This window comes from Mustela putorius, unplaced genomic scaffold (assembly GCF_011764305.1).
Source record: "Mustela putorius furo isolate JIRA1106 unplaced genomic scaffold, ASM1176430v1.1 tig00000198_pilon_pilon_pilon, whole genome shotgun sequence".
In the NCBI taxonomy this organism is placed as follows: domain Eukaryota; kingdom Metazoa; phylum Chordata; class Mammalia; order Carnivora; family Mustelidae; genus Mustela; species Mustela putorius.
Window position 1 is genome coordinate 5,652,097 of NW_025421311.1, and position 16,039 is coordinate 5,668,135.

At 37.8% G+C, this 16,039-nt stretch overlaps 1 protein-coding gene across 3 annotated transcripts in view; it reads right to left on the reverse strand.

Moving 5' to 3' along the window:
- CUNH11orf65 (chromosome unknown C11orf65 homolog) overlaps positions 1 to 16,039 on the reverse strand; it is a 65,008-nt gene that overhangs the window by 25,766 nt on the left and 23,203 nt on the right. For 2 of the 3 annotated variants that reach the window (XM_004764403.3, XM_004764402.3), the window contains exon 3: positions 13,787 to 13,879. The exons of the other annotated variant lie outside the window; for it this stretch is intronic. In XM_004764403.3, coding sequence (XP_004764460.1) covers positions 13,787 to 13,879 — 93 coding nt within the window. The remainder of the gene's footprint in view (positions 1 to 13,786; positions 13,880 to 16,039) is intronic. 3 annotated transcript variants of the gene reach the window in all.

Here is a 16,039-nt window from a genome sequence, read left to right on the forward strand (position 1 = left end):
AAAAATTATGGTTGGCTAATTTAACACCAAATGACCTTTCCTAACTAACTTTTGTTAGGTCAAAAATACATGTTTAAATTTTATAAGAATTGTATATAACTGGTCTTCTAAATTTTAGTGCCCTATACCAAATGCAAAGTAGAGAAAACAATTTTGGGTACTCAATCAGAAGACAATTTGATCTTACCTCCTGATAATATTAAGTTAGATGAGAAAATACGTATTATCCTAAATCATTCATGTAAAGCCTGAAAGACCACATGAAGTTTTGCACAATTTTCTCCTGAGTAAAGAATGTATATACACATGTATACATATAAAGGATCACAATTCAAACATGAAAAATACATTTTACAACAGGATCTAAAACTTTTATTTATAAAATTCATAAAATTTATGCAGGTGATGCTTGAACAACATGGGTTTGAAGTATGCAGGTCAACTTATATGAAGATCTTTTTTTTTTTTTTAAGATTTTATTTATTTGACAGAAAGAGATCACAAGTAGGCAGAGAGGGAGAGAGAGAGAGGGAGGTGGAAGCAGGCTCCCCGCCAACAGGGTGCCCAATGCGGAACTCAATCCCAGGACACTGAGATCATGACCTGAGCTGAAGGCAAAGGCTTAACCCACAGAGCCACCCAGGCAGCCCTATATGAAGATCTTCTATAGTACAGTACTGTAAAAGTAATTTCTCCTCCTTAAGATTTTCTTGACATGTTACTTTAGCTTACTTGAATTAAGAATAAAGTATGTAATACATATAACACATAAAATATGTGTTAAATGACTACTTATGTTATTAGTAAGGCTTCTGGTCAACACTGTTATTTGTAGTTGACTTTTTGGAGAGTCACAAGTTACATATGGACTTTCCACTGCATGGCAGGGTTGGAGGGGGGGGTCACTATCCCATCTCAACATTGTTCAAGGGTCCACTGTATATAATTTTTAAATGAAATTCACTATATATATACTTTTATCTCCACTAAAGTAGGCAAATCCTAAGTGTATAGCTTCATGGATTTTTTTTTCTTTCCTCTTTTAGTCAGTTAGGGTGAAAGGATTATCATGTCAATCTAATCAGAAATTGAAGTGGGTCAAGCATGGATTATAGTTTTAGTAATTCATATCTGGTCTGTCCATTTCTAGTTTTTCCCTATTTCTCAGAGGTGGTCCTGGCAAGTCTCTATCTACTCAACTACTAAAGCCTATGGGAAATCCAGGTGTACTTTTGGGAAGATTTGAGTTTACTTCTTTATCCTTCTACCATTTACAAACTCAGATGGGGATGAGAACTCGCTGGGTATTTGAGGCACTTCCCTTCCTTTTAGCATGACTTTGTCTCCTAACCTCATTGGAAATTTTATTTAGTGGAATAGTGTTATTTAAAGTGGACTTACACTAGTTGCAAATATTCACAGAAAACTCTAGGGAAACCAAAAATTAGTAAAAAAGAGTTATACTTGATATACTGAAAGAAAATAGAATCATATAAAATGCTCACTTAAAGCCAGAGAAGGCAGAAAAAGAATATGAAAAAAGAAAGAACAAGGGCAAGAAATTCATTGCTTTCCATTGCTGAAAACATTAACAAATATGTTAGACATCAATCACTATATTAAATATCAATGGTGTAAATATACAAGTGAAAGGCAGAGACTATAAACATAGATTAAAAAAATAAGATCTAACTGTATGTTGTCTATAAAAAATATTTTAAATATAAAGACACAGGTTAAAAGCAAAGTTATGGAGAAACATAACATATTCACTAACACCAACTAAATGAAAACTGAACAGCTATATTAATTTCAGAAAAAGCTGAATTCAGAGCAAGGAAAATTCTTAGTGATAAAGAGGATTAAATGATGATAAAGTGGCCAATTCTCTTTGAAGATATAACAATTCCTAAAGTATTTATGCCTAACAAGAGAATATCCAAACATGTAAGGCACTATAAAAACTGGAGAAATCCACTATTATAGTTGGAGAATTTCAACACCTCTCTATTAGTAACTGACATATTCAGTAGACAGAAAAATCATTAAATTCATTATGAAACTGAACACTTGTTGTAATCACCTAGACCTGACATTCTAAAACACATTATCCAACAATAGCAAATATACACTCTTCTCAAGCTCATATGGAACATTTACTGAGATAGAACATGTTATGAACCATAAAACACAGCTTAACAACTATAAAATAATAGAAATTATACAAAGCATGCTCTCAGATGCCAATGGAATTAAATTAGAAATCAGGAACAGAAGGATAGCTGAAAAGTCCAGAACTTGGAAATTCAACAGTACACCCTTAGTTACAAATAGATCAAATAAGAAGTCTCAAGAGAAATTTACAAATATTTCGACCTAAGGGAAAATGAAAATACATCTTATCAAAATTCATGACATGCAGAGGCAATGGTGCTCAGAGGAAAATTTATAACATTGAAAACAAGAAAGACCTGAAATCAATATTCGAGACTTCCATCTTAAGACTCTAGGAAAATAAATTAAATCAAAAGTAAGCAAAAGAAAAGAAATAATAAAAGCTAAAGCAGAAATCAGTGAAATCAAAATAGGAAACCAATATGGAAAATAAAAGAAATTAAAAGCTAGTTCTTTGAAAAGATCAATAAAATCAGTAAGCTTCTGACAAGGAAAACGAAGAAGAAAAAAGAGAGAGGGAAGACACAAATGACTAATATCAGAAAAGAGGGGCTATCACTACTGATTCCAGGGATGCTAAAAGGATAATTAACAAATATTAAGAAAAACTCTATGCCTACAAATTTGATAGCCTATATGAAATGGTTCAAATCCCTGAAAGATACAACCTGACAAAACTCACACAAGCAGATACAGAAAATCTGAATAGACCTATTAAAGAAACTGAATCAATGATAAACCTTTCAAAAAAGAAAGCACCAAGCTTCAATGGGTTCAGTCATGAATACTACCATTTAAGAAAAGAATTGTACCAATTCTCTGAAATCTATTCCAGAAAACAGAAGGAAAGGGTATACTCCTTAACACATTCTATGAGGCCAGCATTATCCTAATACCCAAACCAGAGGGAGACATCACAAGAAAGGAAAATTTCAGACCATTATCTCTCATGAACATAGATGCAAAAATCCTCAAGAAAATATTAGCAAGTCAAATTCAACAAAGGAATTATATACCCCGAGCAAGTGGGATTCATTCCAGGTATGCAAGGTCGTTATCAAATTACAAAAGGCTAAAGAAGAAAAATCGTATGATCATATCAACAATGCAGAAAAAGTATTTGATAAAATTCAATACCAATTCATGATAAAAATTCTGACAAACTAGGAATAAAGACAAGCTTCCTCAACTTGACAAAGGGTATCAACAATAAACACACCTATTATATTTATTGGTGAGAAACTGCATGCTTTCCTGCTAAGAGCAGGAACAAGGCAAAGATGTCCCTTCACCCCTTCTATTCAACATCATATTGGAAGTCATAGCTAATTCAATAAGAAAAAGAAATAAAAGGTATACACGTTGAAATAGAAAAAAATCTGTCTTTGTTCACAGATAACATAAGTGCCTATATTAAAAATTCCAATGAATCAATGAAGAAATTCCTGGCACAAAAAAGCAACTATCGTAATGTTGGGGGATACTACATTAACATGCAAAAGCCAACTGCTCTCTTATATACCAGCAACAAACAACTGGAATTTGAAATTCAAAACACAATGCCACTTATATTAACAACAAAAAATGAAATATGCAGGTATAAATCTAACAAAATATATGAAAATCTATATGAAGGAAACTACACTGTAATAAAAGAAGACCTATTTTTTTTTTTTTAAGATTTATTTGAGAAAGAGAGAGAGAGAACATGTTGGTGAGGGCAGAGGGAGAAGCAGACCCCTGTGGAGCAGAAAGCTCAACCCCAGAACCCTGGGATCATGACCTGAGTGAAAGGAAGATGCTTAACTGAGCCACCGAGGTGCCCATAAAAGAAGACTTAAATGAAAGGAGAGATATTCAATGTATCTGGATAGAATGATTCAATACTGTCAAGGTGCCCACTCTTCTATAGAGTAAATGCAATCTCAATCAAAATCCCAAGTTATTTGGTAGATATGGACAAACTGATTCTTAAGTTTATACAAGAAAGAGACCTAGAATAATGAACACAATGTTGAATAACCAACATAATATTGCCATTTGCATAATATTTCAGGAGAATAACAAAATTGGTGGACCCAACTTTACACTTGACCTTAGCCAAAAGGCCGAGAAGTGATGGTGGACCCAACTTTAAAACTTACTATGAAGCTGTACTAATCAAGTGTGGTATTAGCAAAAGCAAAGAGAACAGATCAGTGGAACAGAGAGACATTCTGTAAATAGCCCCACATAAATACAGTCAACTTGTCTTTGACAAAAGACCAAAGCCAATTCAACAGGAAAAGGATAGTTTTTAACAGTGCTGGAAAAACTGGACATCCACAAGCAAAAGTTTAATTCCAATTCCAGTTAGTTAACATACAGTGTAATATTAGATTCAGTTGTAAAATTTAGTGATTCAACATTTCTTTAATTTCCTGTTTTGACCCATTCATGACTTAGTAGTGTGTTGTTTAAATTCCATGTATTTGTGGTCGTTTCATTTTCCTTGTGGCTGACTTCTAGTTTCATGGCATTATGATCAGAAAAGGTGTGTGGCATGACTTCAATCTTTCTGTATTTGTTGATGCCTGTTTTGTGACCTAAAATGTGATCCACTCTGGAGAATGTCCCATGTGCACTTGAGAAAAATATATATTCTGCTATTTTAGGATGGAATGTTCTGAATATATCCGTTAGGTTCATCTGGTCCAGTTGGTCATTCAAAGCTATTGTTTCCCTGTTTATTTTCTTTTTAGATGATTTGTCCATTGATGTACATGGGGTGTTAATGTTCTCTACTATTACCTGCTACACTATCAATGAGTTCCTTTATGTTTGTTACTGTTTCATATATTGGGTGCTCCCATGTTGGGGGCATAAATATTTACAATTGTTTTTCTTCCTGGATTATCCCCTTTATTAGGATATAGTGTCCTTCTTTTACCTCCAGTTACAGTCTTTGTTTTAAAGTCTATTTGATATAAATATTGCTCCTCCCTCTTTCTTTTGACACCCATTTGCACAATAGATGTTTCTCCATCCTCTCACTTTCAATCTGCAGACATCATTAGGTTTGAAATGAATCTCTTGTATACAGCAAGAAGATGGGTCTTATTTGAACCATTCTGACACACACACAGCCATTTTATTATTTGTTTTGTGGTTGTTTTTGGAAATTTTCTCTGATCCTTTTTATCTTCCTCTCATGTTTTGCTGATTTTCTTCAGTAAGATATTTTATTTCTTTCTCTATCTTTATATTATTTGGATGTTTACTAGTGGTTTTCAATACATGGTTACAATTAGATTCATATATAACTTCTTCTTAGACAGCAACCTATATTAAGTTGGTGGCCACTTAAATTGGAACCCATTCGTTTCCCCTCTCCCTCCTACATTTTAGGTATATGTTATTATATTTTATATCCTTTTTATGTGAGTTCTTTGATTTTTTTACAGAAATACTAATTTTTACTGCTTTTGTGTTTCCTGCCTTTATACCAGCACTTTTGGTCTCCATTTTCCACTCAAAGAACTGCTTTAATATTTCTTGCAGTGGTAATGAACTCCACTGGTTTTTGTCTGAAAAACTCTTCATCTCTCATTCTATTCTGAATGAAAGCCTTGCTGCATCGAGTATTCTTGGCTGCAGATTCTTCCCATTAAGCACTTTGAATATATCACACCACTCTCTTCTCACTTGCCGCGTTTCTGTTGAAAAATCTCCTGCTATCCTTGTGCGTTTTCCTTTATTTCCTTTATAAGAAGTTAAGGATTTCTTTTGTCTTGCTGTTTTTTAAGGTTTTTTCCTTATCATTATATTTTGCAAATTAATTATAATATGTCTTGGTATTGGCCTGTTTTTGTTGATTTTGATGTGAGTTCTCTGTGCCTCCTATATCTGGATGTCTGTTTCCTTCTCCATATTAGGGAAGTTTTCAGCTATTATTTTTTCAAATAAATGTTCTGCCCCCTTTCTCTCTTGTTCCTTTTGTATTCCAATAATACAAATGTTATTATGTTTATTGGAGTCATTCAGTTCCCTGAGTCTATTCTCATGTTGCATAATTGTCCTCTCTTGTTCAACTTTATTGCTCTCATTACTTTGTCTTCTAGGTCATTAATTCATTCCTCTGCTTCTTCCAGCTTACTGTTCATTGAATCAAGTGCGTTTCTAATCTTGTGTATTGCACTCTTCATCTTGGATTCTTTTTTAACTCTTTTATCTGTGGTAAAGGTCTCACTGATGTCTTAAATTATTTTTTCAAGCCTAGGGAGTATCCTTATGATCATTTCTTTAAATTCTCCATCAAGCATGTTACTTATATCTGTTTTAGTTAGATCTTTGGCAGTGGCCTTACCTTGTTCCTTCATTTGGGGTAAGTTCCTCTGTCTTCACATTTTGTCTAAGTCTCTGCCTTGTTCACTGTGTTAGAAAGGCCAGTAATGTCTCCTGCTCCTAAAAGTAATGGCCTTATGAAGAAGAGGCTCTATAGTATCCAGGGTCTGGTACTCCAGGGAATATCTCCAGTGTGTGTTTTCTGCATTCTGCTATCATGTCCTCTGCTCTGTCCTTTAGGCCAGAGGCTCCCCTTGCTTGCTATGGGAAGGGTTTGGTCCCTGGCCTGAATGTGGAGAGTTTTAACTAGGTGTGCTCTAGTCTGCTTCTGAAATGAGATTCATTATCACCTCCACCAGAACTGAAGCCCTGCAAAACTCTCTGGTAGGAAGACATTGTATGAGCAGGAAAAGGAGTTTGTGCTGGTCTTTTTGGGGAGAGGTCCACCACACTGGGACTGAGACAAGTGTGACTGAGAAGGACAGCTCCACCAGGGCCAGAGGGTGAGGGGTGGTGTAGGACTTGGTGTATGCAAGTTAGGCAGCCAGTATCAGTGCTGCACCACTTCCCAAAGGTGGCTCTGTGTTTATGCTGAGGGGCAGGGTTAGGAAATGGTGTTGGCCAGCTCCTTTGTTCCCAGAGAGGTATCTCTGTGAATGCTGCCTCTTAGGGACACACTCTGAGAAGACCAAATAATCAGCCCTTGAGTGCCCTAGGTGTTCTTAAGATTGCTGTTTCTGGGGTGCCTGAGTGGCTCAATGGGTTAAAGCCTCTGCCTTCGGCTCGGGTCATGATCCCAGGGTTCTGGGATCAAGCCCCGCATTGGGCTCTCTGCTCAGTGGGGAGCCTGCTTTCTCCTCTCTCTCTCTGCCTACTTGTGATCTCTGTCTGTCAAATAAATAAATAAAATCTTTAAAAAAAAAAAAAAAGATTGCTGTTTCCAAGCTGTCTGCGCCTGGGTTGTCTGCCTGCCTTTTCTCCAGGAGTAGCAGTGCCTTCCAGGTTCTACCCCAGTCAAGCCTGCTGACCTTTAAAACTTCAGACTTCAAGCCCTGGTGGTTACAGGAACCCATAAAATTCAGTCTCTCTCATTTTCCAAGCCAATAGCTTTGGGGAAACATTTTTCTTGTGTGTTCCCCTGTATGCTCCTGCCCTTCTCCATGACCACGGCTCACGTCACAGCACTCATGAACTATTTTTCCTCTAAACTGTATCTCTGCACTTCCTACCTTCTTCAATGTGGCTTCTCTTCCTTTAGTTGTGGAATTTGTTATGTTGCTCTTCAGGTCGATCTCTAGGGTATTGAGGATGTTTTGATAGTCATCTACTTTTATTGGTGGGATGAGATGAGCCTAGGGTCCTCCTACTCCATTGCCATCTTCCTGCTCTCTCAAGACTCTTAAATACAGATAACAAACTGGTAGTTTCCAGAGGGGAGATGTGTGAAGGGATGAGTGAAATAGATGAAGGGGATTAAGAGGTACAACTTCTAGTTTTAAAATAAATTAAGTCATGGAGATGAAAACTATAGCATAGGGAACGCAGTAACACTGCAATGACATAGTATGGTGACTACACTACACTTATCTTGATGAGCACTGACTAATATATAAAATTGTGGAATCAATACGTTGTAAATTTGAAAGTAATGTAACAGTGTATGTTAATTATACTTCAATAAATACAATTAAGAGGGAAGAAAGAAAGAAAGTGCATAGGCAGAAAATAAAGAGAAATTATAATAGATCATTAAAGAATCATTATAAAGATCATTAAAGAATATTATCAATAATTCTAGTAAATAAACTTGAAAATTTAAGTGAAACAGGCAACTTCCAGAAAAGTACAACTTATCAAATGTAGCACAAAAATAAATATAAGATAGGAATAGATCTATAACTATAAACTAATTCTGTAATTTAGAATCTTTCCACCAAGTAAACTTCTGGCTTCCCTGGTAAATCCTTCCATTTACAGAAGAAAGAACACACAATACGAGAAGGAACATTTCTCAGCTTGTGCTACTATGTCAGCTAAACGTGATACCAAAATCTGACAGAAACAATAGAAGAAAGTAAATTACATGGTCTGCCTGAATGTAGGTACAAAATTTAAGCCAAGTACTAGCAAACTAAGTTCAGTGATATTTGAAAAAGATAAGACATTTTGACCAAAATGTGTATATTCCAGAAATGCTAAGTAGTTTAACATTCAAGTAAAATAATAATATCTCAATAAGAGCAGAGAAATGTCATAAAATTTAACATCCATTTTTTGGATTGGGGGAAAAACTTGTTTTCGCTCAAAGAGAGAAGAGAACTTCCTTTTTTTTTTTTTAAGATTTTATTTGTTTATTTGACAGAGATCACAAGTAGACAGAGAGGCAGGCAGAGACAGAGAGAGGGAAGCAGGCTCCCTGCTGAGCAGAGAGCCTGATGAGGGACTCAATCCCAGGACCCTGAGATCATGACCTGAGCCGAAGGCAGCAGATTAACCCACTGAGCCACCCAGGAGCCCAAGGGAACTTTCTAATAAAAGTTTTCTACACAAAAACCTATAGCATACTCTAAACTTGATGGATTGTTGAGCCCTCTCCTTTTGAAATCATGAATGGCAGTGGTTACCACTTGTATTCACCAATTTACTGAAGGCTCTAGTTAATGTGGAAGTATGAGAAAAATAAATAAATTGTATATTTGGAAAGGGAAAAAATAAACTCATTATTTGAATTTGGCATGCTTGTTCCTGTAGAAAATCCAAAAGAATCTATGCACTAATTATTGGAATTAATAAATGAGGGAGCAAAGTTGCTGAAACAAAGCTAAGAAACAAACAAAAATTACTTGTCTTCCTATGTATTTGCAACAGAAATCAGTAAAAAAAATTTTTGTTTTAAAGATTTATTTATTTTAGCGAGAGTATTCATGAGTGGGAGGAGGGGCAGAGACAAAGAACCTTGAAGCAGACTCTCCACAGAGCATGGAGCCTGACGATGAAGTGGAGCTCAACCCCATTAACCATTAGATCATGACCTGAGCCGAAACCAAGAGTGGGATGCTCAAGCAACTGAGTCACTTACGTGCCCCGAAGTTAGTAAAAATTTTCTAATTACTATTTAAAAAGAGCTTGAAAAAGCAAGGTCTAAATCTAAGAAAGAATGTGCAAATTCTCTACACAGAAAACTATAAAGCATTGTTGAGAGAAATTATAAAACAACTAAATAATGTTAAGGATTGGGATTTCCAGAAGAAGATACTGAAAAGACATTTGGGTGCTACATGTTAATAAGGGATCAACACCTAGAAAAGAAGAGGAAGGATGTGTTTGAGTTACTATGCAGGGCGATCCAAGCCTGTGGCTTCTAGAGTGAATATTGCCAAACTGGACTACCTCAGGTCAGACTTTATGCCCCCTTCCCTACTCTACCCTACACTGCTTGGTTACTGGATATGAACTGCCCTGGAAATACCTGACTGACCTTGAGGCAGTTCTCCCCAGATAAGGTAGAAACAAGATGCTCGGAGCTGGAGGCTCTCTGCTGATCACAGTCCCTGGGACTGAACTGGGTACTAACTCCTTTTAAGAGGAATCTGGGCAGTATCTCACCATGTTTCCTACAAATGTTCATGGACTGGAGCTCTCAAAAGAGTTGAGAAGTCCATTTTCCTCAAACTGATATAAATATTCAATACAATCCCACTTCTAAAATATTTTTTAAAACATTTTTTAAAATTTTGTTAGGGGCACCTGGGTGGCTCAGTCAGTTAGGCATCTGACTCTCCATTTTGGCTCTGGTCATGATCTCAGGGTTGTGAGATTGTACCCCACATCAGGCTCCACAATGGGCATGAAGTCTGCTTAAGATTTTCTCTCTCTCCCTCTGCCCCTCTCCTGCCACTCTTTCTCTCTAAAAAAATAAAATAAAATAGTGTCAAATACACACAACACAAATTTACCATTAGTGCATCTGATACATTCACAACATTGTTTAGCCACTGTCTATTTCCAGAATATTTTTTTTACACCAAAGGAAACCCCATACCCACATACCCATTAAGCAGTCACTCCCCATTTCCCCATTCTCTCCCTCCCTGGCCAGGACCTGACAATCACTAATTGATTTTTTAATATACTCTATATTTATTCAGACACCCTGTATGTTCATCCTCAGTCTTGTCCTTCCCAGGCTCTGGGTCTGCCTGTTCTTGACCTGTCTGGCAGCCCCTGTATCTTGTCTGTGGGCAGGGAGCTGGCCCAGCCCTGGGGGTGCCTGGCGGTGAGGAGAAACAAAGGTAAGCCTCTGTGCAGGTCCCTAAAGCAACTGCCAGAGAGGTCAAAGTCCACAACAACAATTTTTGAGAATAAGATCTCTAGTTGACCCCTTGGCCCTAGAAAGCCACACCAAGAATGTAAATGTTTGTCTCCGTAGCTACCAACAAGCTGAGGCAGGAGGCCTGCTGGGTGGGTGAACACAAACACGACAACGCTTCCTCGTGAATTTAGCAGCCTTTTTCTTCATGAAGCACGCTCCTAGTCGCCCGAGGTTTCCTTTATTGGATTCCGGAATTCCAATAAAGGTGATTCTAACAGTTACTCGAAGAGCTCCCTAGTCCACTATTTTCCTGATGGTGGAGGATTTTATGTGTATAAACTGACAACTTAATTCTAAAATTTACATGGAAATACAAAGCACCAACAAAAGCTTGTAAGTGTCTTTTTGAAGAATTACAAAATGGGAGTACTCTTTTACCATAAAAACTTGTTTGAAACATATACTAATACAAACCTATAATAATTATGACAAGGGTCGAAAATAGACCATGGAAGAGAATAGAAAAAGCATCAACAGACCCATCCAAAAATAGTTACTCAATTTATGATAAAAGTGGCACGGAGAGCAGTAAAGAAAGGACTATGATTTTAAAAAATAGTGTTTCTGGGGCGCCTGGGTGGCTCAGTGGGTTAAGCCTCTGCCTTAGGCTCAGGTCATGGACTCAGGGTCCTGGAATGGAGCTGGGCATCAAGCTCTCTGCTCAGCAGGGTGCTGGCTCCCCCCTCCAACTTGTGATCTCTGTCTGTCAAATAAATAAATAAAATCTTTAAAAAAAAAAAAAGTGTTTCATCATTTGGATATATATAGGGAAGAATATGAAAGTGACTTCTTTTTTTTTTTTTTTAAAGATTTTATTTATTTATTTGACAGAGAAATCACAAGTAGATGGAGAGGCAGACAGAGAGAGAGAGAGAGGGAAGCAGGCTCCCCGCTGAGCAGAGAGCCTGATGCGGGACTCGATCCCAGGACTCTGAGATCATGACCTGAGCCGAAGGCAGCGGCCCAACCCACTGAGCCACCCAGGCGCCCTGAAAGTGACTTCTACTTCATACTGTACACAAAATATCAACCCCACATGTACTGCTGATCTAAATATGAAAAGGCAAATTGGTAAAGTTTATATATAATATAGGAAAATACTTTTATGACTTCAGGATTAGTGTAGTTTATAAAAAGCACCAACCATATACAAAAAGGTTGATAATTTAAACTACTTTAAAATTAAGAACTCTGGGGGTGCCTGGGTGGCTCAGTGGTTTAGGCCTCTGCCTTTGGCTCAGGTCATGATCTCAGGGTCCTGGGATCGAGCCCCACATTGGGCTCTCTGCTCAGCAGGGAGCCTGCTTCCCTCTCTCTCTGCCTACTTGTGATCTCTATCAAATAAATAAATAAAAATATTTTTAAAAAAATTAAGAACTCTGTTCACCAAAACACTGTTCACCACAATAATGAAGTCTTGTTTCAAAATATTAACCTAGGGATTGGGGAAAGAGGGAGGAAATGTAGATGAGGCAGGACTGGCTATAAATTGCTAATTGTTGAAGTTAGGGGATGGGTACCTGTGGTTTATTACTTTACTCTTTCTACTTCTCTATATGTTTGATAATTTTCACGATAAAAAAAAAAAAAGGAGGGAAGACCGTAAAAGTGACAAGTCAAATCACAGAATGAAAAATGTCATGTGCAGCACAGAAAACCAACAAAGGGTTTGTATGAAGAACACATAAAGAACTGCTTAAAGCCTGGAAGAGTGAGAGACAATATACACATAAAAGACATGAAAAAAAAAATGTCAGGAGCTCAGCTGACCTGGAAGAACCATTGTTGAGGCATCGGGTGTCAGAAGAGCCAATGAAGGAAACAAGCAAAAAGGGAAAGAAAGCTTTTAATCACTTACTGTAGTGGTAATACCTAAGAGTTGGAGCCCTGAACAGCAGAGGCGGAACGATTCCCCCTGGTCCATCCCCGCCCCCCGCCCCCCTGCCCTGCAGTGTTAAGAATGAGGCAGAGCAGTACAGACATGGGGTTCCCCTCACTGCTGAGGGAGTCCTGACTTTCAATAGGCTCCAGCACTTGTATGGACCCCGAGGTGTGAATGGGTGGGGAGGGGAGTAGGAAGGAGAGTGTGCGTGGACTCACTCAGAGTGGGACGGCACAGGGCCCTGAACACCTCAGCCCAAAGCCTCAGACAGAACGAAGAAGGCAGGCACTGGGACCAAAACTTTAAGTATGTCTAAAGGGAGGACTGTTCTTAAAAAAGTTTATAATATTAAGCATTGGTAAGGATGCAGAGCACCAAGAATTCCAAAAGACTGATGATGGTTAATACAAATTGTACAGTCACTTTGGAAAAGAATTTGAAATTCCATTTCTGGGTGGGGCAGAAATCTGTGCCGCGTGCACAGGACAGATGAATAAAACTATTCCCAAAAGCAGTCTTTGTAGCAGACTCAAACTGGAAAAGCATTAGAAATGTCAATCAACTGTAGAATGAATAAACAGTAGTACATTCATAAAATTAAATAACCATCATTATTTTTTAGAAAATGAATAGAATTGAGCGACACAAACACAAGGTTGAATGATAAGATAGGGAAGCGCACCAGAGGATTCTATTCACACGTGGTTCAAGAATAGCGAAGACTGGAAAACAACAACAACAAAGCTTCAACCCAACCTAGTGGTTGCCTTTTGGGAGCAGGGAGTTGGCCGCGACGTGCAGAGGTGTGCAGAGTGCCACAAGCCAGGGGTCTGTCTCACACTCTGATCTGGGTGATCGCTACATGGGGGATTGGGATGACCCACCGAGCTGCACATTTGTGTTTCATGAACTTTTCCATGTGTGGGTCACACTTCAAGAAAAAGTTTTTAAAAAGAAACACAGACATATTTATAGAGCACTCACACATTTTGAAGGGAAAAAACAGATGCCGCAAGAATAAATACCATCCTCACCTCTTTAGGATCAATATATTTCACTATCTGACGTGGCTCCCCTTGTCTTCTGATATCAATCAGTCCTTTATAGTGTTGGAATACAGCAACATTCTAGAGGTTCAAGCACATAAGATTCTATTGTCAAAACTGGATTTTCTACCTCTAATTAAAGCTTTGTGTCTAACTAGGGCAAAATAAGTAAAAACCGTAAAAGTAGACTTTATATATATAAACTAGATTTTAGAAATCTTATCCACTCAGGGTTTGCTTTGGCAAGCTAGGCAATACCGGTTTTATTCTCACAAAGAGTTTTACCCTTAATTGTGGAACTACATTAGCAACTATAAATCAAATACCCAGGATGTTGGTGGAGTCACTTCGATGCAGCCAGAGTAAACCGGGAGAAAGACAAAACAGCCTGCTGGTTAAGAACAAGGAGTCTAGCACAGTATTATCTGGGTTCCCATCAACCATGTGACCGTGGACAAACTGCTTAGCTTGTCTACTCAGTTTCTCAGCTGAATGACCAGAATGACAGTGGGTATCTGATACAACTATGGTGAAGAATTGATGAGTTAATATTTGTAAAGCTTCTAGAACAACTTCTGGCACAAGAAAGCACTAAATAATTACTATCTTACTATCATTACAGAACCTCGTTCCTATACAGTTCCTGATCCTGACTTACAAACCCGATCTGCTATTCATGTTAGCACAATATTTAGGCAGACTACTCCAAACAATTCTTCTATCTCAGAAAACTATTTCTTTGATGACATTCTCCTTATGTCCTATGCTCCCCCAAACCCTCAGTAACTCTTGGTAAACGTCTGCCCTGCCCCACTATGCTCATGGCACCTCAGATCAGTTCTAAGAGAAGTAACCCACACCACCAGTATGGCAATGTGAAGCCCCATGGCAACTGCCTGTGGAAATAGTGCAGCTCACATCAGAACATAACTACCCACAAGGAAGACACCTGCTGTGCCCATCTGCCTGTCTGGCTGGCATGGAAGGAAAAGAACCCGTATGCTGGTGAACGAAGAAGCTGGGTGGGACAACAGTGAAACCTGGTCCAACGTGTCCTGTAAGCTGTAAAGTGCCACTTTTTCTGTTCAAATGATTTTAATTATTGGAATGCACAATTTTTAATATGCAAATAAAAGCTTTAAAACCTGGGGGGAACCCCCAGTAGAGTAGATCAATGAAATCAGGAGCTGGTTCCTTGAAAAGAGCAACAAAATTGATAAACCTTTAGCCAGATTCATAAAAAAGAAAGAAAAAGAGAGAAAGAAAGAAAGAAAAAAGGAAGGGAAGAAGGAAGGGAAGGAAGGAAGGAATAAAAAGGAGAGAGAGAAGATTCAAAACAAAGTCAGAAATGAAAGAGGAGAAATAACAGCTTACACCATAGAAATACAAAGGATTTTAAGAGAGTATTGTGAAAAAACTATATGCCAACAAATTGGACAACCTAGGAGAAATGGAGAAATTCTTAGAAACATATATGCTCCCAAAACTGAAACAAGAAGAAACAAAAAATGTAAACAGACTGATAACCAGCAAAGAAATTGAATCAGTAATCAAAAACTCCCAAAAAACAAAAGTCCGGGGCCAGATGGTTTCATGGCAAATTCTACCAAATATTTAAAAAAGAGTTAATACCTATTTTTCTTAAACTATTCCAAAAAGAAGAGAAAAGAAAACTTCCAAATTCATTCTATGAGGCCAGCATTACCTTGATATCAAGACCAGACACATATTGCTGAAAAAGAGAACTGTAGGCTAATATCTCTGACAAACACAGATGCAAATACCCTCAACAAAATATTAGCAAACTCAGTCCAAGTATAAATTAAAAAAATAATTCATGAAGATTAAGTGGGATTTATTCCTGGGTTGCAAAGGTGATTCAACATTAAAAAATTATTGTGAAACATCACATCAACAAGAGAGAGGATAAAAACATGATCATTTCAGGGGCACCTCAGTGGCTCAGTTCGTTAAGCATCCCTTGATTTCAGCTCAGGTCATGATCTCAGGGTTGTGAAATCAAGCCCTATGTTGGGCTCCATGCTAAGCATGGAGCCTGCTTAAGATTCTCTCTTTCCCTCTCCCTCTAGCCCTCCCTTTTCTCAAAAAAAAAAAAAAAAAAAAAAAAAAAAAAGGCCTCAGAGAGATCCCTGATCCCTCCCATTACATGAGGTCATGGCAAGAAGACAACTGTTCACCTATGAACTAGAAAGCAGATCCTTACCAGACACCAAATCTGCT